This window comes from Azolla caroliniana, unplaced genomic scaffold (assembly GCF_043228905.1).
Source record: "Azolla caroliniana isolate FFs.n. ecotype wild unplaced genomic scaffold, voAzoCaro1.0.p SCAF_15, whole genome shotgun sequence".
In the NCBI taxonomy this organism is placed as follows: Eukaryota; Viridiplantae; Streptophyta; class Polypodiopsida; order Salviniales; family Salviniaceae; genus Azolla; species Azolla caroliniana.
Genome location: NW_028230450.1, coordinates 1,684,875 through 1,711,591, shown reverse-complemented (window position 1 = coordinate 1,711,591; position 26,717 = coordinate 1,684,875). Strand labels below are relative to the sequence as shown.

The 26,717-nt window shown below is 38.5% G+C and overlaps 5 protein-coding genes across 5 annotated transcripts; 3 read left to right on the top strand and 2 right to left on the bottom strand.

The window, feature by feature from the left end:
- The first annotated feature begins 583 nt into the window (after positions 1-583).
- Positions 584-4,037, top strand: LOC147854304 (BAG family molecular chaperone regulator 1-like). The gene is made up of 4 exons (XM_087331439.1): positions 584-914; positions 2,162-2,418; positions 2,826-2,972; positions 3,196-4,037. Exons 1-4 carry the CDS (start codon positions 731-733, stop codon positions 3,538-3,540), a joined length of 933 nt encoding a protein of 310 aa, XP_087187565.1. The 5' UTR covers positions 584-730; the 3' UTR covers positions 3,541-4,037.
- A 1,306-nt stretch (positions 4,038-5,343) lies between these two features.
- Positions 5,344-8,783, top strand: LOC147854303 (pentatricopeptide repeat-containing protein At3g03580-like). The gene has a single exon (XM_087331709.1). The coding sequence runs from the start codon at positions 5,654-5,656 to the stop codon at positions 7,994-7,996; it is 2,343 nt and encodes a 780-aa protein (XP_087187835.1). The 5' UTR covers positions 5,344-5,653; the 3' UTR covers positions 7,997-8,783.
- A 3,661-nt stretch (positions 8,784-12,444) lies between these two features.
- Positions 12,445-15,608, top strand: LOC147854302 (2,3-bisphosphoglycerate-dependent phosphoglycerate mutase 1-like). Its single transcript, XM_087331425.1, has 8 exons — positions 12,445-12,598; positions 12,831-13,106; positions 13,639-13,862; positions 14,231-14,349; positions 14,456-14,612; positions 14,700-14,801; positions 15,112-15,231; positions 15,330-15,608. Exons 2-8 carry the CDS (start codon positions 12,842-12,844, stop codon positions 15,372-15,374), a joined length of 1,032 nt encoding a protein of 343 aa, XP_087187551.1. The 5' UTR covers positions 12,445-12,598; positions 12,831-12,841; the 3' UTR covers positions 15,375-15,608.
- A 1,648-nt stretch (positions 15,609-17,256) lies between these two features.
- Positions 17,257-19,828, bottom strand: LOC147854301 (light-harvesting complex-like protein 3 isotype 1, chloroplastic). The gene is made up of 3 exons (XM_087331273.1): positions 19,154-19,828; positions 18,412-18,549; positions 17,257-17,784 (listed from the first exon to the last, which is right to left on the bottom strand). The coding sequence occupies exons 1-3, from the start codon at positions 19,755-19,757 to the stop codon at positions 17,531-17,533; spliced, it is 996 nt and encodes a 331-aa protein (XP_087187399.1). The 5' UTR covers positions 19,758-19,828; the 3' UTR covers positions 17,257-17,530.
- Positions 19,829-23,296: 3,468 nt separating this feature from the next.
- LOC147854300 (pentatricopeptide repeat-containing protein At1g15510, chloroplastic-like) lies at positions 23,297-26,292 on the bottom strand. Its single transcript, XM_087331749.1, has one exon. The coding sequence runs from the start codon at positions 26,147-26,149 to the stop codon at positions 23,897-23,899; it is 2,253 nt and encodes a 750-aa protein (XP_087187875.1). The 5' UTR covers positions 26,150-26,292; the 3' UTR covers positions 23,297-23,896.
- Between the last annotated feature and the right edge of the window lie 425 nt (positions 26,293-26,717).

The window sequence follows — 26,717 nt, the reverse complement described above, 5'->3', positions numbered from 1 at the left end:
GTACATATTGCAATGTATGCATGCATTTATGAATGTATGTATGTATATATATATATATGTATGAGTTCAAGTATGCTATGTATGTATGAGTGCATGTATGCTATGTATGTATGTATGTATGTATGTATGAGTGCATGTATGCTATGTATGTATGTATGTATGTATGTATGAGTGCATGTATGCTATGTATGTATGTATGTATGTATGTATGTATGAGTGCATGTATGCTATGTATGTATGTATGAGTGCATGTATGCTATGTATGTATAAGTGCATGTATGCTATGTATGTCTGTATGTATGTATGAGTGCATGTATGCTATGTATGTATGTATGTGTATATATATGTATGCATGCATGTGGCTCTCCTTTCTCTTTATATCCTCTCTGCCTTTCATTTGCCTCTGTTCTGCTTTGTTCTCCTCCTGCTCTCTCTCCATTTCTGTATGTATTGGGTTCTCTGACAATCTCTTGGAATGCCCATTTCTATTTGCTCTCAATCCTTCCTTGTTTTATGTAGATCTTTCTGTCTGTCTCCCTTCTGAGACACACACACACACACACACACACACACACACGAAGTGTGTAAGAGAAAGAGTTGGACAGGGTTTTGCTATATTCTTAGCCCATATATTCTTCTTATCATGATTTGGAGCTGAAAGGTCTTCTTCTTCTTCTTCTTCTTCTTCCTCCTCCTCCTCTTTCCTATCAATCAGTTTTCCATTCCGTGCATGGAAACAATGAATGCCAAGAAAAGCTCTGCCCAGGAGTCCTGGGAGGTGAGGCCAGGAGGTATGCTTGTCCAGAAGAGAGACCCAGACGCAGATTCTTCACAAACAGGGCCATTGATCAGAGTCAAGGTCTGTTTTGGCAGATCCCGACATCATGTCTCCATCAAATCCCACTCCACCTTTGGTATGTCATGTTCTCTCTCTCTCTCTCTCTCTCCCTCTCCCTCTCCCTCCACTGTTTCTTTTTGTTCATTTGAAATGCAGTGTTTGTACATGTATGTATGTGAGTTTGTTGGGTTTGTATGCGTTTGTGCATATCCATAATAGAACTTAGGCTCATCTCTACGCAGGGCATGTCTGTGTCTGTGTTTGTGTGCATGTCTGCTTGCTGTGTATATATGTATGAAAGTATCTGAGAAGTTAGGATCATAATATTTTAGGGTATTTTGTTCCTAAACACCATTGGACATGATAGCTGTCTTGTTGCATGCAAAATGCAGAATAGGGATATTTCTTGCTTGTTGATGTAACTGAGAGTTTCATTTACCTTCTCTTAAAATGCTGAGTTTTGCAGTTAAAAGCACTTCCTCAGTCCTAGGCTAGGGGATTTGTTCCCTCCAAGGTATTGTCTAGGTAGTATCTACCCACATATATATTTGATACAGACATAGCGTTTATAATAGAGTCCAAAGGAAACCACTTGATGTATATCATAAATGCATGTATCAAAATGTGGCTATCTTCAAGGTGTTTTGAGTGGCACCTAGATAATAAAAAACAGAAACAAAAAACAGTCTGATGTCAAACAATGGGAAGCTAACGTCGTGACTATTCATGTTGTCGACTCATCATCATTCATGTTGTCAATGAGATGATGGCATTTCAATGACTGCTCATTGGGAAGAACATATTTGATGAACTGGTTCATCATGTTATTTAAAATACTTTTTAGGCAGTTCCCTGGGAAGGCGCTCGTTGTGAGCAACGAGGACCCCCAATGGGACACAGAGGAGGCCCAAGACGACCTGAACTTCATTACTTCAATTGGGAGAAGTGCCATTTCCAAGTTCAAAGATTTGCTGCTTTAAAGTGGAATTTTTTGGAAATCATCTTCTTGCCAGTGATTCCTCAAGATTCCTACTTCAAAGCGAAAAGAATAGCACAGCTTTGTTTCAAGTGGATTGAGAGATTATGTCTAGAAGATGATGTTCCCTCCCTTCTTGCATGATTCTTCTGAATTTCTGGAATTCAAAACTCCACCGTTCAATCCTTTCCGCATTTTAAGTTCTGTTAAAGATCATTATATAATAATCCATGAATATTGAGGCCTTCTTCAAAGTTCAAAAGAACTTTGTTAGTAATTTGTATTACCCTTTCTCCCGCTTCTTTATTGTTCAATTCTGACTGTATTTTGCTGTTTGTTATGGATAGGGGAACTTAAGAAGGCATTAGTTGAAGACACAGGCTTACAAACGAAACAACAACGTCTCCTTTACAAGGGTAAAGAAAAGAAAGATAGTGACTATCTGTTTGAGTATGGGGTGAAAGATAAGTCAAAGATAATATTGGTTGAAGATGCGGCCAGCTGGGAGAAAAGATTAGTTGAGTTGAGGAAGAACGAAGCTGTGGCAAAAGCATGTAAAGCAGTCGCTGAGACGCAACAAACTGTGGATAAGCTTTCTGGACAGGTAACCCCCCCCCCCCCAATTCAATAAATGGCTGTTGATCTCACTGAGCTTGGCATTTGTAAATATTTATAAAGGAAACAAAATCTTGAAGAGAAATGTATAAAGACAAATTCATCTGAATACACCATATAACTTTATGGTGTCTTCTCATAATATCCTTTTTTATTATTATTAAGGGAACAAAATCCCTGATCAAAATATATAAAAATTTCAGCTGAATTCTAGTTACAATTGTGCTGGTTTTTTCATAATTACCTATTTTGAATATTTGAAAAGAAAATTCAGACAATTGGTAAATATTTTGTTTTTCCCCAAACACTAGCCATAATCTTATGCTATCTGTTTGGGCCATAAAACCACCACTGCTCACTCCAATAATGTGTCTGTGTTTTTTGGTTTTGCATCAGGTTGTTAACATTGAAGATGCTATTTTGAGCGGGAAGCATCTCTCCGATAATGAATTAACGGAACTGATTGATTCACTGATGTGCCAATTGGTCATCTTAGATGCAAATAAAGTGGAAGGAGATACCAACGTACAGAAAACAATTCTGGTTTGTAATACATTTCTCTTCTTTAGTCAGCTCTTTAGGTGCATCGAGTTGATAACATTGCATACTCAACTATATTATTAGGAGGTTAGTTGAGTCCAGAGTAGGGTTTAGCAGTATATAAATGGAGCGTAGAACATCACTCAAATCACACTTAAAATGCTATCTATTATTTGAAATATTTATAAAGCTGGTGGCTAAACATTGTACTTTAAATTATTTGCAGATTAAAAGGGTGCAGAGATATGTGGAGAAACTAGATGCTTTGAAAGTTCAAAATGACAGATTAATAAAGGCCCAACAAAGTAGTAATGTTCTTAAAATCCGAAGTGATGTTTCAAGAGGTGGGTACAATACTACTGGTTTTAGAAACCAAATACCACCTACTTCTGGGTATAATACTACTGGTTTTAGAAACCAAATACCAACCACTGCTGCAGTAACAACATGGGAGAGTTTTGGAGCTAATCTCAGTCTCAATGCAAAACCACTCAATCAAAACTCTAAACCACTTGATCTAAACCCTAAACCTCCGGTGGCATCCGAACCTTTGCTTATTCAATGGGATTAGCCAAAACAACTCTTCCGAGAAATATTTTTTGTTTTACATTATTTCTTCTTGAGATGGCAAGACAAGACAACTAACTTAACTATATATAGAAGATGGTTCAGTCTCCTACGACTACTACTGCTTATTCCATATATAACTAGTTGGCTTCTCCGTTATCGCCATCCTACAGAATAATGACGCATGGTGGTTTAGGTCCTGCAGTTCACCCCACATGTACAATTCTTTAGATTGATTCTATTTTTCTTAGCCCCTTCCATCATTTATTTGTTCATCACCATCAAGCTGAAACTGATATGCAGAGGCTTTCTCCATGTTCTTTTTTATTATTTTTCTTTTTCTTTTTTGAAGTGTATAGTAATGTGAACTTGTACAAGTCATTTTTCTATCTATGCATCTATGTTGGAGGCATTGTCTCTATCTGTACCATCTATATGGATGGAGAACAAAACAATTCTCATCATCTGCTTGTTATTATTATCCGAGAGATTTTTGGATTATCTGGACTATCGATCAAATACATTACATTTAGATGAGTTGTGAGAAAAAGCCTAACATACTGTTACAGGCATGACCACAATTTTATTCTCGTGTATAGAATACTACGGTGCAAATTATCATGGGAAAAATTCTGTACCACGGGGTAAATTCTTGTCATGCCCATAACACATACAATGGGTGTTCTGGCAACAATATTGTTCTTGGTCATGCTCGTGCCTTGAACTTCACAGAGTTGGGGTCTTTGGCCTTGAGAGGCTACAGGCAACCGCATGGTTCTCAGGATGGGGCTTTTGTCGTCATGTATGCTCTCCATTAAAAATGGATTCACAAATAACTCAAGTTGATTCCATTGGATTCACCACAATGCCTCATCTGTTTTTATATTCTCAAAGCTTTGCTCATTAGGTATGCTTTCTTGCGTTAGCATAAATCAAACTTGATGACTTTGGATACACGTCTGTGCCTCATCCATTTCCATATTATCTCTCATGTGCTGAATCCAACCAGAAGTGGTTAAATGTGTAATTTGTAAGGCACCAAATAAATAAAGGCTCCCCTTGCTTTAAAAAAGAAGGTGTTAAGCATTAACCAACTAAGAAAAGGTTTTATCATATGCTTTTTTTGTAAACTAAGGTGTGAAGCATAAGCCACATTATAAAGGGTCTTCACAAACTAAGGTTTTATCATATGCTTTTTTTGTAAACTAAGGTGTGAAGCATAAGCCACATTATAAAGGGTCTTCACAAACTAAGGTGTTAAGCATAAGACTTTTAATAAAGGACCCATCCATGATGCTATTTATGCACTCAACCTTTGTGCTCCTTTCTACATTTGCTTTTGTGAGATTGATTGACCTTCCTTGAGCTTATGGGTGTGCTTTATTTAAAATATGCAAAGATTATGTTGTCAAACAAATAATGTTCTGATAATTTGGTCTAAATAGTGTGAGAAGTTAAACAAGCCCAACTTTTTTTAGGTCACAGATTTCAATCATCCACAAGCGGTCGAAGAAGATGGGAATTCCTTTCTTTGGTCAAAATTTTAATCAAAATTAGGTTTTTATTATTGAAGATAGAAGTTAACAATAACATCTCCCATTCAATTGAAGTTATAGATAAGGCAATAACATGTTATGAGAACTATATCAAACTACGAAACAATTATTCAAATGTCATCATGTGCTTAGTTGACAAACCACACAAGTCACGATAGAAACCCAAATCATGCATCGTATTTGTTTTTGCAACTAATGCTACATTTAAATAAAGCATATCCCAAAACAACTAATAATATCCATCAAGTGGCGATCCATGCCATGCCCATTTGTCCCTCGAATCGTGTTGCATTAAACAAAGCATAAATCGAAGAAACAACTAACATCCATGGTGCCCCTAATAGCTATTTCAGCATTCAGGGGTATTTTTCAGAGTTTCCAAAAGTTGTTGGAGTTTCATGTCACATAACATGATCACAACAGAGAAATTTCAAAATGAGCTCAGGTTCTCTTCCTTCTCTTTCCATTCTTCACCTCTATAGACCTGCAGAGACTGCATGATGTTGATGATGATGATGATGATTGAAGAGAAAGAAGAAGAAGAAGAAGAAGAAGAAGATAATGATGATGATGAAGACTACGATGATGAAGAAGAAGTTTGTGGAAACCCATGAAGTCTTTTCAAACCATGGAAACACTGAGAGAAATTCAACCACTTATGATACAGAAAACACACTATTTCAAGACAACCCTGTTGTGATTTTAGCCCAAATCAGATCTTGTGCCAAGAAGAAAGACCTATTGAAAGGTATAAAAATACACACCCACATCCTCAAACGTGGTCATCTTCTTCTTGAGAAAGACATTTATATAGGCAGTGCGTTGGTGGGTCTATATGCTAAATGTGGCGAGTTCTCGAAAGCACGAAACTTGTTAGATTATCTTCCACTTCGGAATATGGTCTCTTGGACTTCCCTCATTTCAGGTTATACACAACTTGGTATGGCCAAAGAAGCTTTGATTTGTTATGAAGAAATGCAATGTGAAGGAATCTCCCCGGATGCTTTCACATATGTTTGTGCTTTGAAAGCTTGTGGTTTTTTGGGTAATGTTGAGAAGGGTGAGAAGATACATGCCAGTATAGTTTTTCATAGGTTTTTACATAAGAATGTTATCATTGGGACTGCTTTGGTTGATATGTATACTAGATTTGGTGCATTGGAAAAGGCACAAGAAGTGTTTGATGAGATTCCAGGTAAGGATGTCTTCATATGGACTGTGTTGATGTCTGGCTTTACTCGATATGGACATTATGAAGAAGCATTGCATTGCTTTGAGAAATTTCAGGTACAGGGACATTCGCTAGATGTGTCAATCTTTGTTTGTATCTTGAAAACTTGTGGTGGCTTAGGATTGATTGAGAAAGGCAAAGATATTCATACTATGATTATTCGAGAGGGATTATTGCAAAATTGTATGCTGGTCAGCACCGCATTAGTTGAAATGTATGCAAGATGTGGTGCACTCACAAAAGCACAAGAAGTGTTTGATGAGCTTCCGGCTCGAGATTTAGTCTTGTGGACGACACTATTGGACGGATATGCCTTACATGGGTATGGTGAAAAAGCATTGGAATGTTATGAGAGAATGCAGTTAGAGGGTCTTTCTCCCGATGCATTTGTCTTTGTTTGTATCTTGAAAGCTTGTGGCAACATAGAGTCATCAGAAGACAAAGGGAGAAAAATACATGCTGAGATTGCGAGAGAGGGTTTTCTGGAAAAGAGCATCCCAGTTGGAAATGCGCTCATAGATATGTATGCAAAATACGGCACCCTCTCCCGAGCACAAGAAGTGTTCAATGAACTTCGTATTAGGGATGTGGTCTCTTGGAACGTACTCATTGCTGGATATGCTGAATTTGGAAGTGGTGAGGATGCACTTAGCTTCTTCGAACGTATGCAACGTGATGGTTTGTCACCGAATGTGGCCACATTTCTTGGTGTTTTGAAAGCTTGTGGGAGAATAACAGAACTCAGAAAAGGTAAAGAAATACATTCGGAGATTGAACGAGATGGACTAATAGAAAGTAATGCTCTCATTGGCTCAGCATTAGTGAACATGTATATAAAATGTGGTGCATTTGCAGAAGCTCAAGACATGTTTTTTGACTTTCTGGTTCGAGATGTGTTCACATGGAATGCTATAATCTCGGCATATGTCCAATGTGGTGATGAAGAGGAAACATCTGAATGTTTCCAAAGAATGAAATGTGAGGGTGTCTTGCCAGATGCGGTGACGTATGTTTGTATTTTGCAAGCTTGTGCTGATAGCGTAAAAGTTAGAAAAGGTAGAGAAATACATGTAGAAATTTCCCAAAAACACTTGGAAGATGATATTTCCATCAGTAATGCTCTTGTATATATGTATGCCAAATGTGGTGCTCTAGAAAACTCACAGGGCATATTTGATGAGATTCCATTTTATGATGTAGTCTCATGGACTGCTCTCATAAGCGGTTATGCTGAGGTTGGGGAGTTATACGGTGCTATTGAGCTTCTTAACAATATGCTAAGACAAGGTATAAAGCCTAATTTGGTTACATTCACCATCATACTTAATGCATGTCGGCATTCAGGTTTACTTGAGACAGGCCAAATGTGCTTTGAAATAATGACCACATATTATCATATGGCACCCACATCTGAGCAATACACTTGTATGGTCGACCTTTTTGGCCGTTCTGGCCATTTCGACAAAGCACTAGTAATGATTCAAAAAATGCCTATGTCTGATTATTTACCCGTATGGACGGCCATATTGGGTGCTTGTCAAAAATGGGGCAATGTGGAGCTTGCAAAACTTGCTTTTGAACATATTATATGGCTTGACCCAACATATGAGGTGGCTTATATTTGCATGAACAATATTTATGCAGCAGCTGAAATGCACAAGATTGAAGAGTAGATAATCAAACGTGGATTTGAGTGGATATGTGGCAGTTCAGTGGATATAGGCTGACTCATGTTAGGTTGGAGTATTCTTGCAATGATGCTAGCATTCATGACGTAAGCAACGCTACAAATGACGATGAGGACCCATGCAAACAATGATGACACAATAAATGACCTCATCATTCAAAAACCTTCTAGGAAGGTTGAGAAACTTGTGAATCTTCATAAATCTGCCATGTAAATGAAACAAATCTTCAAAGAATGTCCACGCCACTGGATATATGCAGATTCATGTTGGGATGGAATGGATGTGTGCTGATTCATGTTGATGTTTGGCTGGAGTGGTATGTGCTTATTCATGTTTGGTTGGATTTGAAGACACATTTAGTTTAATGGTGGAGCTTGGGCTTCATAATCTAAGAAAATCATGTCTCAAGGTACTATTCATGCATCATGGATAGGAAAATGGTTTATTTGCTTGCATGATTGATGCACACACCTCCCAACACACTTCTATATTGGCAGTAGATATGGAAACTGAACTTAATTAGAAGAACCAATTTCCAATTGACACCGACTTGTAGAGGTGGGCAACGAGTTCTAACTTCTCAATATAACTATTGATACAAGCTCAAATGCATTGAAGGACATATTTAATACAAGCTCAAAATGATAGGTTAGAAAACTCATGTAATTATCTGTGAAGGTACTTGCCATACACTCCATTTCTACACCTTCTAAAACATTTCTCAAATTTGGCAAGTTTTATCACGATGTTATTTGATGCCAAGATAGTGGGTATTTCTACAATTCACATATGTCAACCCAAAGTTAAAGGGAGTACTAATATAACACATTTTTTTATTGGAGAGAGAGAGTGTGTGTATTGATGTGATAGTTAGACGATTGAAAGAGCTTGGGCGATCACTTCTAACTTGCCAACATGAGGGTAGAGCGTAGAATGATGCCCAAACATGACTTCGACAAGGAGAAACAATTATGGCCAAGCAAAGAAGAACACTTAAAAGGAGTATTTCCTAGAGTGCTATATTGACTTAAGTTCCTAATGACAAATAATAATGAAATGGATACAAATTACACAATGTATCTACCTTTGCATAGTAGACTTAACTTTATAAAATGTTCATATTTAACCTCATAAAATGAGTTTTGTGTTGTGTTATGGCAATCAAGGATGTAGAAGGAAGTGAGGACAAGTGTTTTAATGTCTCTACAAAAGCCAAAGAAAATGAAAAGTAACAAACCTATATAAAGATAAAAGCACAAAATGCAACATTGGTCATGTCAACCCATCACAAAGCCCCATTAGATGTCTCATCTCGATACAATATTGTTGCAGTGGAGGAGTATCAATGCAATCCTTCAATGATCTCAAATGAAGATCTTCGATTGGTAAAGTGAGTGAATTATTCCTCTCTGAAGTGATCTTAGACATCTCATAAGATTGAGTTATTCAACTTTCTCTAAAGTGACCCCTTTAAGGGGGTTCATTTCCCCCCATGTGTACTCCATATAGCCTTAAGTTGATAGTGTTATATTGTTCCAATGGGTGTAGAAGTACCATATTCTTCAATACATAGAGAACGAGTTGCAAGATCACAAATTTTTTGCAAGTGATTCACACTTCATGGCTTCAAGGGAGATTCTCATTACATGATCTTACATTATGTAATTACAATTTAAGTAGAGTTCCCTTCCCTAACTCACATATGTATTCACATAAAGCGAACATTGGGAATTGTCTTATTCACACCAAACCAACCTAGCTTGAAACTACATTCTCTTTAAAGACATCTAACTATTAAAAGCATTTTGCATTATGAAGCATGTTATAGTTTGTGTGGCTTGTGGCTTTCCATGTCATTGTTGTTGCGTTGCATTAATTATTCATGAAACAAAGCATAGATCGCATGTACGGTACCTAACACTATAAGCATGAATAATTATGGTGTTGTCTCTAAAAAGCAACAAAAGAAAATGAATGAACTTTGTTCTACAGGGTTGGGAAGTGGTTCATGGTTTTTTTGCATAGAATCCTCACTCAAGCCCCCATATTGACACCAATACCAACAAGTAAAGAAAGATAATATCAGCTGAGGAAGAGCCGGCATCATCAATCTAAATGAATCGTCTTTACAATCCTCATTTCTCAGTTTCTGCTGCATTTGTGTTGTATAAGTCAATATATAATGCGTATTGTATTAGATGAGCATGTTCATTGTGAAGAAAGCTTCGTTCTAACTTACCATTTATTTATTTCATTATTATATTGATTATGTCGGTAATAAATATGTGAGTTCTATTTGAAGCTAGAACAGTCATAAGAATCTAGATTGCATTTTATATATCCCTATTAGAAGAGTCATTTGGACTAATGGAAGGGACATAGCACATTCCTAACTAAGATCTCTTATACACAATTTAGATACCTCATATATTCTCAAGTAACCAAAGTGCCTTAGTTGACTATGATGCGAGTGCGTGCTCACATGTCCACATATGAGACATAATTGAACACACATGATCAATGCGTTGAACATTAATGATGTATAATCACAATAAAGGTTATACGTATTGAGTCACGAGTGATGCTCACAAAACTTGACCTTTCCCTACAACGTGGGACGCGAGTTATATTAATATTGTACATATATGTGATTAAAATATTGTCGACTTCTCAATGTATGTACATACTATAAGAACAATAATCAATTTGTTCGCTTAGCGTGTAAGATGACGAAATGTTACTCATTGTACCTTATGACAAATGTGTTCCAAGTTCCCACATGGACCCCTCTTGATTTCAACCCATTTACGCTTTTGCTAAACAACATGGCATCACCACAAGCATCTTCTATGAAATTCTTCTTTCTAATGAGTTAGTAAACGAAGGGTAAAAAAAAGGTTAGGCAAAGAAAATTTCTCCTCATGCATACAAAATGTGTGTGGTGCATATGCACTCATTCCTATGCTCGAACGGTACCCTTGTTCAAGCCATAGGTAGGAAGTGGCCAACTATGAACGTGGTGGTCAAGAAAATGGCAGGGTCGAAATTTCGAATTTACTAGAGAATTGCGTAGATATGTGTATTAAAACTCCCTTATAACTTGTGCTCTCTTTCTCGTAATTTCCCGCGTACGAATGAAATTTGGGTTGATCAATGAAGAAACGTTTGTTGAAGTGGAGCCTAAGGAAAGGGATGAGATGCAACTTGATGTTGTTGATATGGGTTGATATGGAAACATGTTAAAATGGGTGATAGCTACTTGGAAGGTGGACACATCTTAAAGAGTGACCAGACTCTACCAACACAAGACTCACTCTACAATGAACCAATCAATTAAGACATGTCTAAACGGGTTGTCTTGCAAAGTGCTTTGGTTTTGCATTTGTGTTATGCATGCAGGCCCAGATACCGGACTTTGGCGACACAAGATTCGTTCTAGGGCAACCCGATCAATCAAGAAGTGCTTAAAAGAGATGTCTTGCAAAGCGCTTGGGTTTTGCATTCGTGTTATGCAAGCAAGCCTAGAGTAGTTACTAGACTCTAGGACACAAGACTCACTCTGGGGCGAACCAATCAACCGAGAAGTGTTTCACTGGGTTGTCTTGCAAAGCAGTTTGGTTCAACATTTGAGTTATGCAGGTAGGCCCCGAGTGGTTATCAGACTCTGGGGACACAAGTCTCGCTCTAGGGCGAACCAATCAATCGAGGAGTGTTGAAACAGACAATCTTGCAAAAGTGCTTTGGTTCTGCATTCATGTTATGCGGGCAAGCCTAGGGTAGATTCTCTTGCTCTGGTTCTTCATTCGTGTTATGTGAGGCATGCCCCAGAGTAGATCCTCTTGCTTTGGTTCTACATTCGTGTTATGCGTAGATGCGTAGATTCTCTTGCTCTGGTTCAGTATGTTTGTTATGGGGGCAAGCCCAGAGAGCAGATTCTCTTCGTAGCAGGGACCACAATCGGGCGGGCGGCCAAAGAGAGGTTGGGCGGGCGTCGACCGGTAAACAAGACCATGCATGCGTACGGGTTTGCCTCCTCTGCACTGATTTGCCACGTGTCTCCTTCTCCTTCTTCTTCTCCTATGAAGAAGCACAACCCCAAACAGAGAAGAAGAGAAAAAGAGAAAGAGAAAAAGGAAAAGTGAAAAAGAAGAAGAAGAAACAGAGCAGGGGCAGGGCCACCATTTCCATTCCTGCATTTTCTTTCTTTCTCTTCTTTTTTGTGTGTGTTTAATTCAATTTGCTTTTGCTCCTTTTTATTGACTGTTCAGACACAGATCTCTCTCTGTAGCCATCTGTGTGTAGACAGACTCCTCTCAGCAGAAGGCTCAGTCTCCCCCCCCAAACCCTATTTTAGAAGGCCCCTTTCCCCTCTTCTTCTCTCTCCATATACTCTGTTTTATGCTCTGTTCTCTTCTCTATTTCAAAATCACAAAGCTTCTCCCTGCACACACAATCATACACTGTGTGTAAGAGAGAGAGAGAGAGAGAGAGAGAGAGAGGAACAAAGAGATAATAAACAGAGGGCTCAAAAGCATTAACACTTTGATTCTCCCTCCCATTCATCCATTTCTCCTCCCCTTCTTTCAGGTACTTCTACCTCTGCTACATTTCTATCTATGTCTGTTTTTTAATTTTTTGAACTTCTGATGTTGGAGATCTTTACCCTTTTTGTATATACACATACATATACATATGCAGAGATAGATCTGTCATATTTGCTCTGATCAGATCATCCTTTGATATGTATGCGTATGTGTAATGCATTTAGGGATCTGCTTGGATTTGATCTTTACTCAAACCTTCTTAATTCATTAACCAGCTTTATCTGAGATGGCCACTACTGTGATGAAAGCAACCCCTATCTCCAGCAGCTTATCTTCTCAGAACCCTCAGATAATCATGAGTAAACACAAAGAGGCTAAATTTGACAGCCAATTAGTCAAATTTGGATCTAAATCTCACTTCACTCAACAAGCTAGTTTCAACTGCAAAATATCATGGTCTCACAAGCCTCACTCCGCTGTGGTCTTGTCAGTATCAGCTTCCCATCCGGCCCCTCTTCTAGATGATCATGCAAAGGCATCCAAATCCACATGTAAGTAGTTAAAATCTGAAGTCAACATGTTTAGAAGCAGCAGAAATTATCTCCATAATCTTGTTAAAATTGCTGGATAGTTACAGAATTTCGTCTGTATTTCCTATCCATTCCTCTGTCACGTGATCATGCTAAGCTATCCACATCCACATATAAGGGTGATAAATTTAATTGCATGCCTACTGTCTAAGTTAAATTTTGTTAGGTTGAATTGGAGAATTATATGTTAAACCTACGTTAAATGTGTTAAGACTTGTTTTTCCTTGATTTTTTGTCTTAAATCTGAAGTCTGATTTGCAACAATTCAACTGTTCGACGACCTAGTTAATTTGTTAGAAGGAGAAGAATATATGTGACCAACTGCCTCAAACCTAAATTAACGTTTGTGAAAAGTCATAGAACCATGAACCGCAACAGCTTAAAACCTCAGTTAAATCTGTTAAGAGTAGGAGAACCATGCTTACAACTGTGTGTAAGTAACACACATGAGGTACATATTATACTGAGGAGTAACTGCTTTTTTTTGCAACAGCTGAGGCTGCATTGATATTGATTCGTCACGGTGAATCTCTATGGAACCAGAAGAACCTTTTTACTGGTTGCGTCGATGTTCCTCTTTCACAAACGGGTGTGGAAGAAGCAATTGAAGCAGGCCGAAGAATTAGCAACATCCCGATTGATCTGATATATACATCTGATCTCATCAGAGCTCAGATGACTGCTATGCTTGCAATGACCCAACACAGGAAGCAAAAGGTTAGAGATAGCATGCTATGAATATATATCCACTTGCATCTTAGTATTTCTTTGCATGTGTTTTTAAGGGCTCTATATATGCATGCATATTGATCATTGTTTTCATGTTCATGCATCAATATCCACTTTCATGTTATAATATGTCAGTATGTGTTCTAAATGTAATAATGCATGCATGTATATTTGTATGTCTTATCCCTTGCATCTTAATATATGTGGGCATGTGCTGCATGTATATTTTTATGTCTGTATACCTTGCATGTTAATATATATGCAGGCATGTGTTGTATGTGAATTTACATTTCTGTATCTTCATGCGTTTGTCACATATTTGTGTTTTTTGGGGTCTTAATCAATTTCCACCCCAGGTTCCTGTTGTTGTGCACAATGAGGATGAAAGGGCTATTGCATGGAGTAAGATCTTCAGTGATAATACAGAAGACGAGGTTATCCCTGTCATGACTGCCTGGCAACTCAATGAGCGCATGTAAGTTTCAATACCTGAATGTGGTCATTAAGAAGCATGATTGTGCGTAGGTGTGCAATATGTACAATATAATGTATATAATCCAATGCTGCTGTGTCTTGTTTAGGTATGGTGAGCTTCAAGGGTTGAATAAACAGGAAACCGCTGAGAAGTATGGGAAACAGAAAGTTCATGAATGGCGTCGCAGTTATGATATCCCTCCCCCCAATGGCGAAAGTCTTGCCATGTGTGCCGAGAGGGCAGTCGCCTACTTTAAAGAGGAGGTAAACTTAATGTGATACTACTTACTTCTCATGGCTTGTCAATCCCCATGGTCCACTAATAGTGTCTTCAAAATGTCTTTAATACAGATTGAACCAAAACTTCAGGCCGGGAAAAACATAATGATAGCTGCTCATGGAAACTCGTTGCGTTCAATTATCATGTACCTTGATGCACTCACGTCGCAAGAGGTAAAGCCTATTATTGTTGCATTCCAGGAGTAGGCTATGAAGTAGACATACATACCTTTTTACAGAAAGATATTGGCTTTTCGCTAAAGGCATAACTCAAGATTTAGGAGAGGATTTAGACATGTAACATCACTTAGACATACATCAAGAAGATGTAATAAAGGTTTTGGACAGTCAAATTTCACTGTCTATCCACATAAAACTAGAGAGGAGTTTTACATGTTGGTTATGGCTAATCTAATCAATGGGATATTTGAAGAGCTTGTGTGTACAACAATTGAAATTTTTAACCATGCGGGATTTGGAACAGGTTATTGACTTGGAATTATCCACCGGCATTCCCATGCTCTATATTGCCAAAGGTGGAAAGATCTTAAGAAGAGGAAGCCCCACTTGTCCCAAGACAGTGAGTGTTTATGCCTTCACAAGTGTAAGTACTTTCTCATGTTCTCTTCTCTCTCTAATGAAGGTGTGGTTTTGAGTTTATTTACATGAATGATTGATCAATTTGTTGCAACATTCTTGTAGAACCTTGCTCGATACCGACAACATCTCGACACCTTGGTTCACTGAAATGGATAGAATTGGAGATGGAAGATGATTAATGGTAAAGACAATTAATGGAGATACAATGGATCAAGTTCCAGAAGTTGCATATAGCTGTGGCACGAAGAATTCTCCATGTAATAAATGCTATGTTGGAATATCTTAATGATAACACCACCACAAAAAGTACATACTGCTGTAGTGTTAAAAGAGACATTTTGTAGGTCGTTTTGTTTAAGGTAGGGAATTCTTGTTAGTTTATATCCACAATGTTTCGAGCCCTTAAGTGGATATCGCAAGCTACTACTGCAACTCTTTTGTTATGTGCAATATAAAGTTTAAACATACATTGTTACAATGTTTGTCCATGAAAGTGATGTGATGTGAAGATGTTCTCTACGATAATCATGCGAACATTGGAATGTGCACATTTGAAGTATTTTGAGTTCTCATCCAAGTGGTCATGGTATAGGCCTATAATTGGCTTCAATAACTTTGGGTTTTGTCTTGGTATCGGCATTTTGTTTCTTTCAGTGCTAGTTGCTCATCATGGCTGAGATTGAAATGTAAGGGAGATGTTTGAAAACAGACGGGGCATAAACACTCTCCAAGAGATTCTAATTGCAAACCTTCTAGAGAGCATTTAATGTAAAAATGTCTAGTAAAAAAAGGATGACAAACACAAAAATAGACAAAGATACATTGATCCTACTTGATGGACAATCTATATTTTCAATCAGTAGGGTTGCTCATATTCAATGTAGATAAATGAGGCCGATGCAATGTATGTTGGGTGACCTCAACAAGAAAAATAAAATTCTATCTGGAATCTTTCCTCCTAGTATTTACATGTATTCCCTACATATTTATTTTCATTCATGTAGTAGCACGGGTGGATCCAGCTCCTGGGAACTCGCTAAACCAATTGATAAACTCCTGAAGATCTAACTCGTTCACATTGGACAAGAATATTGAAAATTGTAGCTATATATCTAAATACCATTACATAAAGTGAACATACTATGTCGATATTCAAGGAAAAAGGTTTAACCTAAACAATAGACCTAAAGTGATAAAAGGTTCCAAGTTCTCCCTCTTCAGTTTTGTTGTAATTAGATTTTACCCTAGTGGTAAGCTATTAAACCTTGGGATTAAGGCTTGACTTTCACACCTCTTTACTGCACCATGACATATTGTTTCCAATATTACCAGATGCCAATGTAGAATCTAGTGGATAGTCACTAGGCACTTGATGCTTGCAGAACCATCTCAAGAGTCATTACCAGTTGTACAGCCACCTCATGGTTTAAGATCATTATTGTGGATCTTTAAGAAACCTAGAGCTTTTATTGGGTTGACCTCAACAGTTAAGTGCACTTCATAGATCTAAACTATTCCTCTCTATTTCTCATCACATGCAGAGTAGTGCATATTATGAACTTCATGGCTGTAGACCAATCTCAAGAATCATTACCAGTCATGGCCACCTCACACATTAAGATTACTATCATGGCGCCTTAGGGAACTATGAAACCCATATTTATAACCTCCCTCTCTGGCCATCAGTTTGGTGGTTTATGCAGCAGAATCAAAGTCATAAAAATTGAGAGAACCCAGGTTCAATCCTTCCCATGGGCCAGACCCCATCTCATAGATCTCTCTCTCTCTCTCTCTCTCTCTCTCTCTCTCTCTCTCTCTCTCTCTCTCTTTCTACAAATTGCTTCATCAGAAAAAAGGACATTAAGTGAAATATTGATAATAATGCATGATTATTGTGCTCATCTCCTAAAGAAGATTTTAACTTAAAACCTTGTCATAAGGTACTAGCAATACTCGAACAGCTTCTGAAGCATGAAAAATTGTTACACTACAAATTGCTTCATCAGAAAAAAGGACATTAAGTGAAATATTGATAATAATGCATGATTATTGTGCTCATCTCCTAAAGAAGATTTTAACTTAAAACCTTGTCATAAGGTACTAGCAATACTCGAACAGCTTCTGAAGCATGAAAAATTGTTACAAGAGCAAGCGCTAACAAAGGCTGCACAAAACATAGTTGCAAATACCCTTGAATCTTTTAAATGCTCACTCAAGAATATAAGCCATTCCTAAATAAATAAAAATGAGAATATTGGATCTTCCTACCAGCATTAATAGGCAAAAGAAACAAATAAAGGTCTCTACTGTTCACTCTGGGAACCAGGTGCCTTCTCCTCTTGCCAAGAAGCTTGCCACTGCTTGTCATAGAAAGTCCATTCCTTGGCCAATTGTTTCAATGTTTCCAAATCTTCATTCTTGCGAATAAAAAGCACTCCTAGAACCGAGATGAGCAAAAGGAGCTTTCCAAAAAAGTTACTTGTCTGATCCACCAATCCAGCTCCGGTAAGTGCATCCACAAAATAACCCATAACATAGCCTATCATCGCAGCACGGCCTACCATAAACATAAGGAAGGTTTGGTCATCAGACAGAAAGTGAGGTTAAGGGTAGAACATAACCATAAGAAAAGTCAGTAGTAAAACCTAAAGTGAAGATTGTTATCAAACATAAAGTGAGGTTTGTAATCAATCATAATGCGAGCGAGGTGGGTAGTAAAATATAAAGTGCGGTTTGTTATCAAGTAGTATGTGTTGTTTGTGGCGAAGCATACAGAGAGTGGGGTCAGCAGTAATACACAAAGCTAAGGTCATTCATAAAACAGAACGAGATGCCAGTCGTAAAACACCATCAGACCAGTGAAAAAACAAAAGTGATATCAGTGCTTTAAACATAGTCGCTTGTAAAGCATAAATGAAGTCAGTGGTAAACCATAAGCAAGGGTGGGGGTAAACTATAAGCAAGGTTACTGGTAAACCATAATGGAAGTTTGCTGTGGAAAATAAGCGAAATTACTCATAAATCAGAAGCAACGTTCGACATGAAACATAAATGAGGATGCATAAACATAAGGTGAGGTTAATCATAAAATAAAGCATGATTAGTTGGAAAGCATAAAGATATTTGGATGCTCAAAGCATAATGGATATATTTCCCTTGACTGAAATGATACATGATAGCATACCATTCAAGAGTTCTGCTTCGGGTAAGTGGAACCTCTTCACCCATGCCCACCATGGAATGATGGAAGTGTCGAACACAACGGGGTCATCATTCTTGGACGCTTCGGGACTTTCTTCGAGCCACTTCCTTCGGATCACCTCTGCCATTGCACAAAGAAAAAATTGCATGTCATCAATAAAGATAACTGATGATCCATGTCCACATGGAGTATGGACAAGGCATATCATCCGTGTGTAAGTGGTAACAGAACAGGACATGTTGCAATCATGCATAATTGACATAATCCATGACCGCATGATATGAGAAACAAGACGACCCAAGCACACAAATGGTATCAGAACCATGCATATCTGCATTATGCATGGCCTTATGGTTTAAGAAACAGATATCACTGTTATCATCATACATGTCCACATGATATAAGCAAACTGATGCATCAAAACCATACATGAACACATGTTACTATACCCCAGACACATCAACATCGTCCATGGGTGATGCATGGTATGGTATAAGAAACAACACCATTGCTGCACCAAATGCATGGTACCAGAAAGATGCATACCAAGATGGTGCACCCATCATTAACCATTTCCTCCATAGGCATCACAGAAACAAACACATAAAATCATTCATGTCCACATAATTTCATCGCTAAACCCTCCTAAACAAGTGGAAATACACTAAAACCATCAGAAAACCCTAAAGAAAAGATTGCAGATACGAGAGGAAGGAAGCCAAACCAGCATCGATTACAGCATCCCAGTCGACCTTTCCTCCTGAAGCGAACTGTTTAAGGTCCCAGGTGCCATTCTTCCATCTCGAATCAGAGAAGGAGCCAGAGACGGAAGAAATCCTGTTGGACCTACCAAGGGCAGCAGGACTAGGGTCGAGACCAGCAGCTTTTTCTCCTGTCAGAGTACCTCCTCTCTGCAGAGCAGAAAGCTTCTTGGGCGTCGATGCGGCTACAGCGCTTCCATTAGTCTTGGGGGCGACGCCAGGAGTGTCGGGCTCTTCTTCTAGCAGGGCGACCTGAGATACGATGGAATCGGAGGAAGCTTCTGCAGCGGAGGAAGCATCGACCTCATCTTCCTGAGCTTTGCATAGAAGGAATTTGGGGTTTGGGTATCGGTGGGAGGAGAGGGGGAGAGATGGGAGAAGGAAAGAAGAAGAAGAAGAAGAAGAAGAAGAAGAAGAAGAAGAGCGAGAGAGGAGGAAGGTCTGAGGATGGAGGGGGGAGTGGTTAAATCTTCGAGAAAGGATCGAAGCGGAAGAAGAAGAGGAGGAGGAGGAGGAGGCAGCAGCAGCTGGAGCTACAGTGATGGAAGCAGAAGCTGCCATAGCCATAGCTCCACAGCAGAGTAAAATCTGTTCTGTTCACTCAAAGAAGAGAAGTGATCGGATAAGAAGAAGAAGAAGAAGGAGAAGAAGGAGAAGAAGAAGAACGAGTATTTCAGTTTAATCGGTTTAGCCTTGTCCAAACCAAACCGGTTTAGGAGCGTGCTTGGTTTTTAGCCTACACCGGTTTAGCCAAGCCGATTAACCCTTAACTGGCTTGGTAACAGTTTTGGCCAAACTCGGTTCGGTTCGGCTTGACCCTTCCCAAAGTGAGTTAAGGAAGCTCAAGCCTAAAATCGAATCGAACCGAACCGCCAAACTGTTTAAAAACAATTTAACGGTTTGGTTTAGGCTTGACCCAAGCCGTTGCCAATCCCTATCTAGGATCACTACATTGCTTGAATCAAGAAACCCTAGACTACCCGAAACGGGAAACCCCAAGTATTGTAGTTGCCACTTGACATGAGTTGCAAGAACCAGATTCTGCCTTTTCATTGGCTATCCAGATTCTGCCCTGTTCATGGATCTAGTTTTGAGTCTGAACATTGGATCAGAAGGCTATTGGTTCTCTAGCGTTTGCCTTGTCAGATTCACTGAACACCTGTTAACTACGTGAAACATGTTCCCCCTTTGGTTCCCCCAAGCTACAAGACTCGTCATTAGCTATCCATGTTTTGCCCCTGAACAAAGTTTGGGCCGGAGCATTGAGCTTGAACGTTGGATCGGTGTGCTAAATAAATAGTGCCCTATTTTATTTGACGAATTCAATATGCCACATAACACTTGTTAATTACATGAAACATGTTCTTGCTTTGGTTCCCAAGCCATGAGACTCGTCGTCAACTATCCATAGTCTACCCATGGACTATGTTAAAAACCTCGCACTAGTGAGTTCAAACATTGAATCAATATGTTGATAGTACTCTAGTGTTTGGCTTGTTGGATTGAGCAAACCGCATAACACATGTTAACTATGTGAAATATATCCCCTTTGGTCCTCAAGCCACGAAACTAGTCATCGACTACTCACATATGTTTGAAACCTCACAATTTGAGTTCAAACATTGGATCAAAATGCTAAATAGTACTCTATTTGGCTTGAGCATACAATACACTTGTTAACAATTTGACCAGTTCAATTTTTGTCTCACATGTTATCATATTGGACCTCAGCGGTAGCAATGGGCACGGTTCGGTTTCCTGGCCTTGAAACCAAACCAAACCAAACCATTTATTTATATTAAAAACCAAATCAAACATTTTTAATTTTATGAAGCCATTTAAACCAAACCGTTTATGAAAAATTTATAACCAAACCAAATCGGTTTATCATAAATCAAAACCAAACCAAATTTATAAATCGATAAACCTTTAAACCTTCAAAACTTTTAAACCTTTAAACCAAACCACATAAGCTAAAACCGCTAAACCGTGAAAATTCAAAACCAAACCAAACCGAAACCGCTAAACCGTGAAATTCAAAACCAAATCAAACCGAAACCAAACCGGATCGTAATATTTGAAACCAAACCAAACGGTTTATTTATCTTTGAGCCAATAAACCGTTAAGCCATGGCTTAACACTTCAGTTCGCTTTGAGCCGAAATCGTGCCCATTGCTACTCAGTGGATTAGAATAAAATCTGCCTCACTCACACTACCTTACATCTCCCCGATTTCCGAAATCTTCCTTGTCTAACATCTTTACTATTAAATATGTATACATATTGAATTATGTATTTGCATATTGAGAAGACTTTTATTCCAAAATATCTCATAGTTGCGAGGCATTTATGCATATCTTGGATTGAATAGTGCAATCATGATTTGTGCTCAACAAGGCTTTTTTCCAAACCACCCTAATTTTGATGGATCCAAACTAATTTGAATGCATTTCCTTGGATGACCTTGTTTAATATTTGACAAATTGAAGCTCAACAATAGTGTGTCCAAGGAACAACAAAACTATTGCACCCATGTAAGCCCGATCACGAGCTTTCAGTTGGCTGCAACATAACATAGAGGATGCTCTTTTTCAACTATCTTAGTGTTTGTTTCTTCAATTGTTACGATATCATTATCCTAGTACAAGGACATCATCCCATAGATCTATATCCAATTCTTCAATAGCATGTCAATCTTGTTTTCCAACACATGCCTGTGCATATATTTGCTCTTGAAAATACCATTCAAATTTGTCTTCCTAAATATCTTGCAATATTATTTCCATGAATGCTAGAACATATCAGGAAAAGCCAAGCAACGAGTATTAAAGGCCAAAAGTAGATGTGGGGATCGCGAGTGGGCCCATTAAAAACTTCAAAGAAAATTATTCAGTAGATAGAATCCACTTAATTGGTGGAGTGCAATAATGATGGAATTGAATTTAAAATACTTACTCAATGCCATAACATGCTATGGTAGAAGTAGATTTTTGGGTTTGAACATCATTCATCTCTAGATCGTGACATAAAGGTTAATTGTGTGATAATTAATTATGTTTTACGTGGTTAATTGAAATCTCATTAATGTACTAGACACAAGTGAAGGAATCACATGATGGTCTTTGTTGGATAACCTTACCTAATACCAACTAAGCTAAATATGTGTGGGCTCCCACTTTGTTATGATGTGCCTGTGTGCATTCCAAATGTGTTATGTTCTTCCATGTTCACATTGAAATGTATTGTACACTAGGTTACGTTACCTTAGTGCAATAACTACTTGACTTTGTCATTAATGGTTCATGTAGACTTGGTAGATCCTCAATGTTAAACTCATGTGAAAATGTATAAATCAACCTAAGGAAATAAAGTAGAGCCACATTGCCATGGTCTTAAAGCGTTGTTGACAAAGAAAAATGTAAAAAAAATCACATTCAATGTCATCTAACTTGAATTTCCTAGGTTAATGTAAGAAACCAAATTTGCTCATGTGCAACATGCAAACTATCTGTATGTAAAATGACAATCCAAATAATTTCTGTGATAAAAACAAAATGCATATGGGGACTCTCCAACCTATCTATTGATAGATAACCTACTAACTCTGATATACTTTTTGTACCGTAAGGTAAGTCTTCTCATAATATGGGAGTAAGTTTGTGTTGGTTGCAATGGAATAATATTAGGAACTTGTGTAACCTTGGGATATTGTTTCGCGACAATGGTATAATTCATCCAAAGAGGTCTCACTCCATATTATATACATACTTCATCCAAAGAGCTAAGAGGCATGAAACATTAAACCATGCATGTTTAGAGTCAAGGGTGGTAGTACCATGGTACTCGTGTGATACAATATTTTGACATGCATGGTCTACTATATCCCATAAGAGAAAATCCATTGTCATGAAGCGAGGCACACAATAGATCTATGTCAGAGTGACACATAGATCACATCTAGTTAATAGTTTTTCCGAAAGGTACCGTACAAATCTTGATCCATGTGCACATCTAAGACTCTCTTCATACAAATACCCGAATATATGGATGTTAATGACCCAAATTGCAAATTTTAAAAACAAGCAAAGAAACAATAGGCGATGGGCATGAAAAACCATGAGAAACTAATGCTTTGTTTATTGCGAATCGAGTAGACAAATTTGCATAAAACTTACACGAACCAATAATAAATAAAATTGGTTCCTTTCTCTTAAAAACCCCATTTGAGGTTAGATGGAAATGGTGTTTGCATTGTTGCATTGGGCTTCTTTGAAGAACCCTATTATGTTACATATTGGTTTGCCAACGATGGCGAATCAGAAATACCATGCTCTTTTTTTATGTTCAATATTTGGATCTCCCATATGACCCATACATCAAGGATTCATAATGCTTCTTCGTTTGTATCATCTTGGTTTCATCTCCCATCAACCAACAAAGAAAGAATCGAGTCTACTTATCTCATTGCTGTCATGTCAAGATGATGATTCACCATGACCCCAAAGAAGAAACCCAATTGATTGTTGGAACTCATTGCAACAATCAAGCTGAATGAGAGCTTTGGTGATCCCAATACCCACAAGGGATTAGACATCACGACACTATGCGTACCTTTGATTTTTCTCAGCTTTGATATACCACCAAAGGCTACATACAAGTGTATTATTTATGGTGTCAAAATGGGGGATAGGATACATTTCCGAGACTAAGCAAGGCTCGATTCGAAAACTCGTAATGGTTTCTTTGTGGCGACCATCATCGCTTTCTTCACCATTAATGCTTCGTCCCATCTACCAGAGGAGGCATATAGATTTGCCAACACCACATGTGCTACCTCATTCTCCTTATCGAGTTCAAGAACGTGATCTGCAGCCAATCTCCCCTTATCCGCAATTTGATGCACTCTGCAAGCTCCAAGTAATGTATTCCACAATATGGCATCAGGTTGTAGAGGCATTTTAACTACAATATGCTCTGCCTCCTCAACACATCCTGCCCTACCTACAAGGTCAATCATACACATATAATGTTCATAAGTTGGTAGAATGCACTGCCCCTCCGCAATCATAGAGGCAAAGTATGTATAGCCTGTGTTAATAGCACCGGCATGGCTACATGCACATAGAACACTAATGTAGGTTATTTTACTCGGTTTCAATCCTTGCTCTTGTAATCCCTGGAATAATCTCAGAACGTCTTCACAAGATCCATGGTTAGCATAAGCACTTATGATGGCACTCCACGATATGTTATCTGGATCCTTGAGTTTTGTGAACATGTTATATGCATCTTGCATGATCCCACACTCCCCGTACATGCTAATTAGCGAATTTCCAAGAACACGGTCACAATCGACTCCACTCTCGATCACTAATGAGTATAGAATCCTACCATCAGACAGGGCTGATATGCTAGCACATGCATCAAGCACACTACTAAAAGCGAACTTGTCCGGACTTACTCCCATCTGTAACATTCTTTCGAATAAAAAGAGTGCGTCAAAGCCACGACCTTGCTCTGCATATGATGCAATCATGGCAGTGCAAGAAACAACATCTTTCTTGGGCATCCTTACAAACAGCTCTTCCGCATCTATAAAACTCCCACATTTTTGATACATTGTGATGAGCGCATTGCTCAAAATAATGTCAGATATTACTTCTTTCTCCGGAATGCAATCATGGATTGTTTTTCCTTCAATATACATACCGAGTTTTGTGCACGCATTAAGAATGGTTACCAATGTGATTTTATTAGGTTTAACCCCCTCATGTTTCATTCTATAGTAGAATTGGAGAGCCTCTTTATTGTGGCCTTGTTGGATATACGCTGCAATCATGGTAGTCCACAAGATAACATCAGTCTTCGGCATCATCCTCTCAAATATGCAACAAGCATCGGCCAAGCTCTCACATCGCCCGTACATTTTTATCAAAGCCGTGCCAATCATGAGGTCAGACTCTAGCCTGTCTTGACATATTTCAAAGTGAATCAATCTACCATCCACAAGAACTTTCCAATTCATACACCCATTCAAACTACTCATGAATGTGGCCTTATCCCTTGCTATGTCTTCAGAGTGCATCATCCGAAACAATTGGAGGGAAACATGCTCATGTCCGGGAATCATTGCATGAGCTGAAATTAAAGTATTCCAAGTGATGATATTTCGAGAGGGCATTCGATTGAAAATCCCACAAGCATCCTCCAAAACATTCAACCGACTATACACATTTATAAGTACATTTCCTATTGTTACATCACCTTCAATACCTGTTTCGATAATAGACCCATGGAGCATCCTAACATCAGAAACTGGTGATATATTACCACATACGCCTAGCACAATGATGAATGTGACCTTATCAGGTTTTACGGAATTCTCAAGAAGCATTCGAGATATCAAATGAAATGCCTCCTTTCTTTGGCCGCGGGTGGAATATGCACCCATTATCATGTTCCATGACACAATATTTCTACGTTTCATCACGTCAAACGAGCTTTTTGCATCAAGAAGGCTACCACATTTATCATACATTCTCATGATCATGTTTTCCAAGAATATATCTTCGTCAAAGAAGAGAAAACCACTAACTAAATGATAATGGAGATACATGCCTTCTCGAATAGAGAGCATGGAACTACAACTTTGTATAAGGCATACTAAAGCAGAATGCCCTACATTCACACCGTCTTGGGTCAACATGTAAAGTGCTTGCTTCAAATGACCTTGGTTACATAGATTTACAATATACCGGTCTGAAGATGCTTTTTCGACTAGATTCCCCGACACTTTTTTGACCCCTTTTCCATCGGGAGTATCCACAGAATAAGTGCACAGACTAAGTTGTGAAGGCCACCTATATGATTGGAGCCAAGTGCACCTGAAGCTCATCAGTTCTCTCCATTTCATTGAGCTATGGGATGGCAAGGAAGCCCATTGTATGCACATCATCATGTTCCATTACCTGATAAGTTAAGGAGGGTAAACAGAACCTTACCTGCTAGGAAGAACAACACCATGGCTGCAGAAACTTCAGAAACAGGGGATTCCAAAATTACCCATGAACAGGGAGGGGGAGGAAGGCATGATAAAGTTTTGGCATTTGGTTTGTGGAGTTCCTCCTAGCATATGCATACATATATGTACTCCTTCCTGGACAAAGTGGCTGTGCATAAACCGAATGGGCACGATTATATGCATACATAGGAACCGAAACCGAACCGAACCGAACCGTGCCCATACCAGAGCTAAAGGTTTTTCAGATACATTACCACAAAAGGGCTGGTTACTCGATACATCATTACATGTATATACACGATGTATGTGGTCGTGACATGATTCGGTTATTTGTACTAAGTTCCATGTATGATTGCATTGGCATGACCTCTTTGGTTTTTCACTAATCGGATTTGGCTTTGTGCCATGATCTTGTACATTTCATATACGGATGCATTGTGGGCATGATCAATCAACAGAAGTCCGTGACTACTTCGCTTGACTTCCGCCCAAATGTTGGTGCAAC

What these genes read in the sequence shown, in the direction of transcription:
- LOC147854304 (XM_087331439.1), top strand. Translation starts at nt 731, where the DNA reads ATGGAAACAATGAATGCCAAGAAAAGCTCTGCCCAGGAGTCCTGGGAG. An exon ending in TGGATAAGCTTTCTGGACAG is followed by an intron (nt 2,419 to 2,825) that starts GTAACCCCCCCC and finishes GTTTTGCATCAG; the next exon opens with GTTGTTAACATTGAAGATGC. An exon ending in ACGTACAGAAAACAATTCTG is followed by an intron (nt 2,973 to 3,195) that starts GTTTGTAATACA and finishes AATTATTTGCAG; the next exon opens with ATTAAAAGGGTGCAGAGATA.
- LOC147854303 (XM_087331709.1), top strand. Translation starts at nt 5,654, where the DNA reads ATGATGATGATGAAGACTACGATGATGAAGAAGAAGTTTGTGGAAACC.
- LOC147854302 (XM_087331425.1), top strand. Translation starts at nt 12,842, where the DNA reads ATGGCCACTACTGTGATGAAAGCAACCCCTATCTCCAGCAGCTTATCT. An exon ending in CCCAACACAGGAAGCAAAAG is followed by an intron (nt 13,863 to 14,230) that starts GTTAGAGATAGC and finishes TTTCCACCCCAG; the next exon opens with GTTCCTGTTGTTGTGCACAA. An exon ending in TCGCCTACTTTAAAGAGGAG is followed by an intron (nt 14,613 to 14,699) that starts GTAAACTTAATG and finishes TCTTTAATACAG; the next exon opens with ATTGAACCAAAACTTCAGGC.
- LOC147854301 (XM_087331273.1), bottom strand. Translation starts at nt 19,757, where the DNA reads ATGGCTATGGCAGCTTCTGCTTCCATCACTGTAGCTCCAGCTGCTGCT. An exon ending in GGATGCTGTAATCGATGCTG is followed by an intron (nt 18,550 to 19,153) that starts GTTTGGCTTCCT and finishes GTGCAATGGCAG; the next exon opens with AGGTGATCCGAAGGAAGTGG. An exon ending in CGAAGCAGAACTCTTGAATG is followed by an intron (nt 17,785 to 18,411) that starts GTATGCTATCAT and finishes TGTTTATGGTAG; the next exon opens with GCCGTGCTGCGATGATAGGC.
- LOC147854300 (XM_087331749.1), bottom strand. Translation starts at nt 26,149, where the DNA reads ATGATGATGTGCATACAATGGGCTTCCTTGCCATCCCATAGCTCAATG.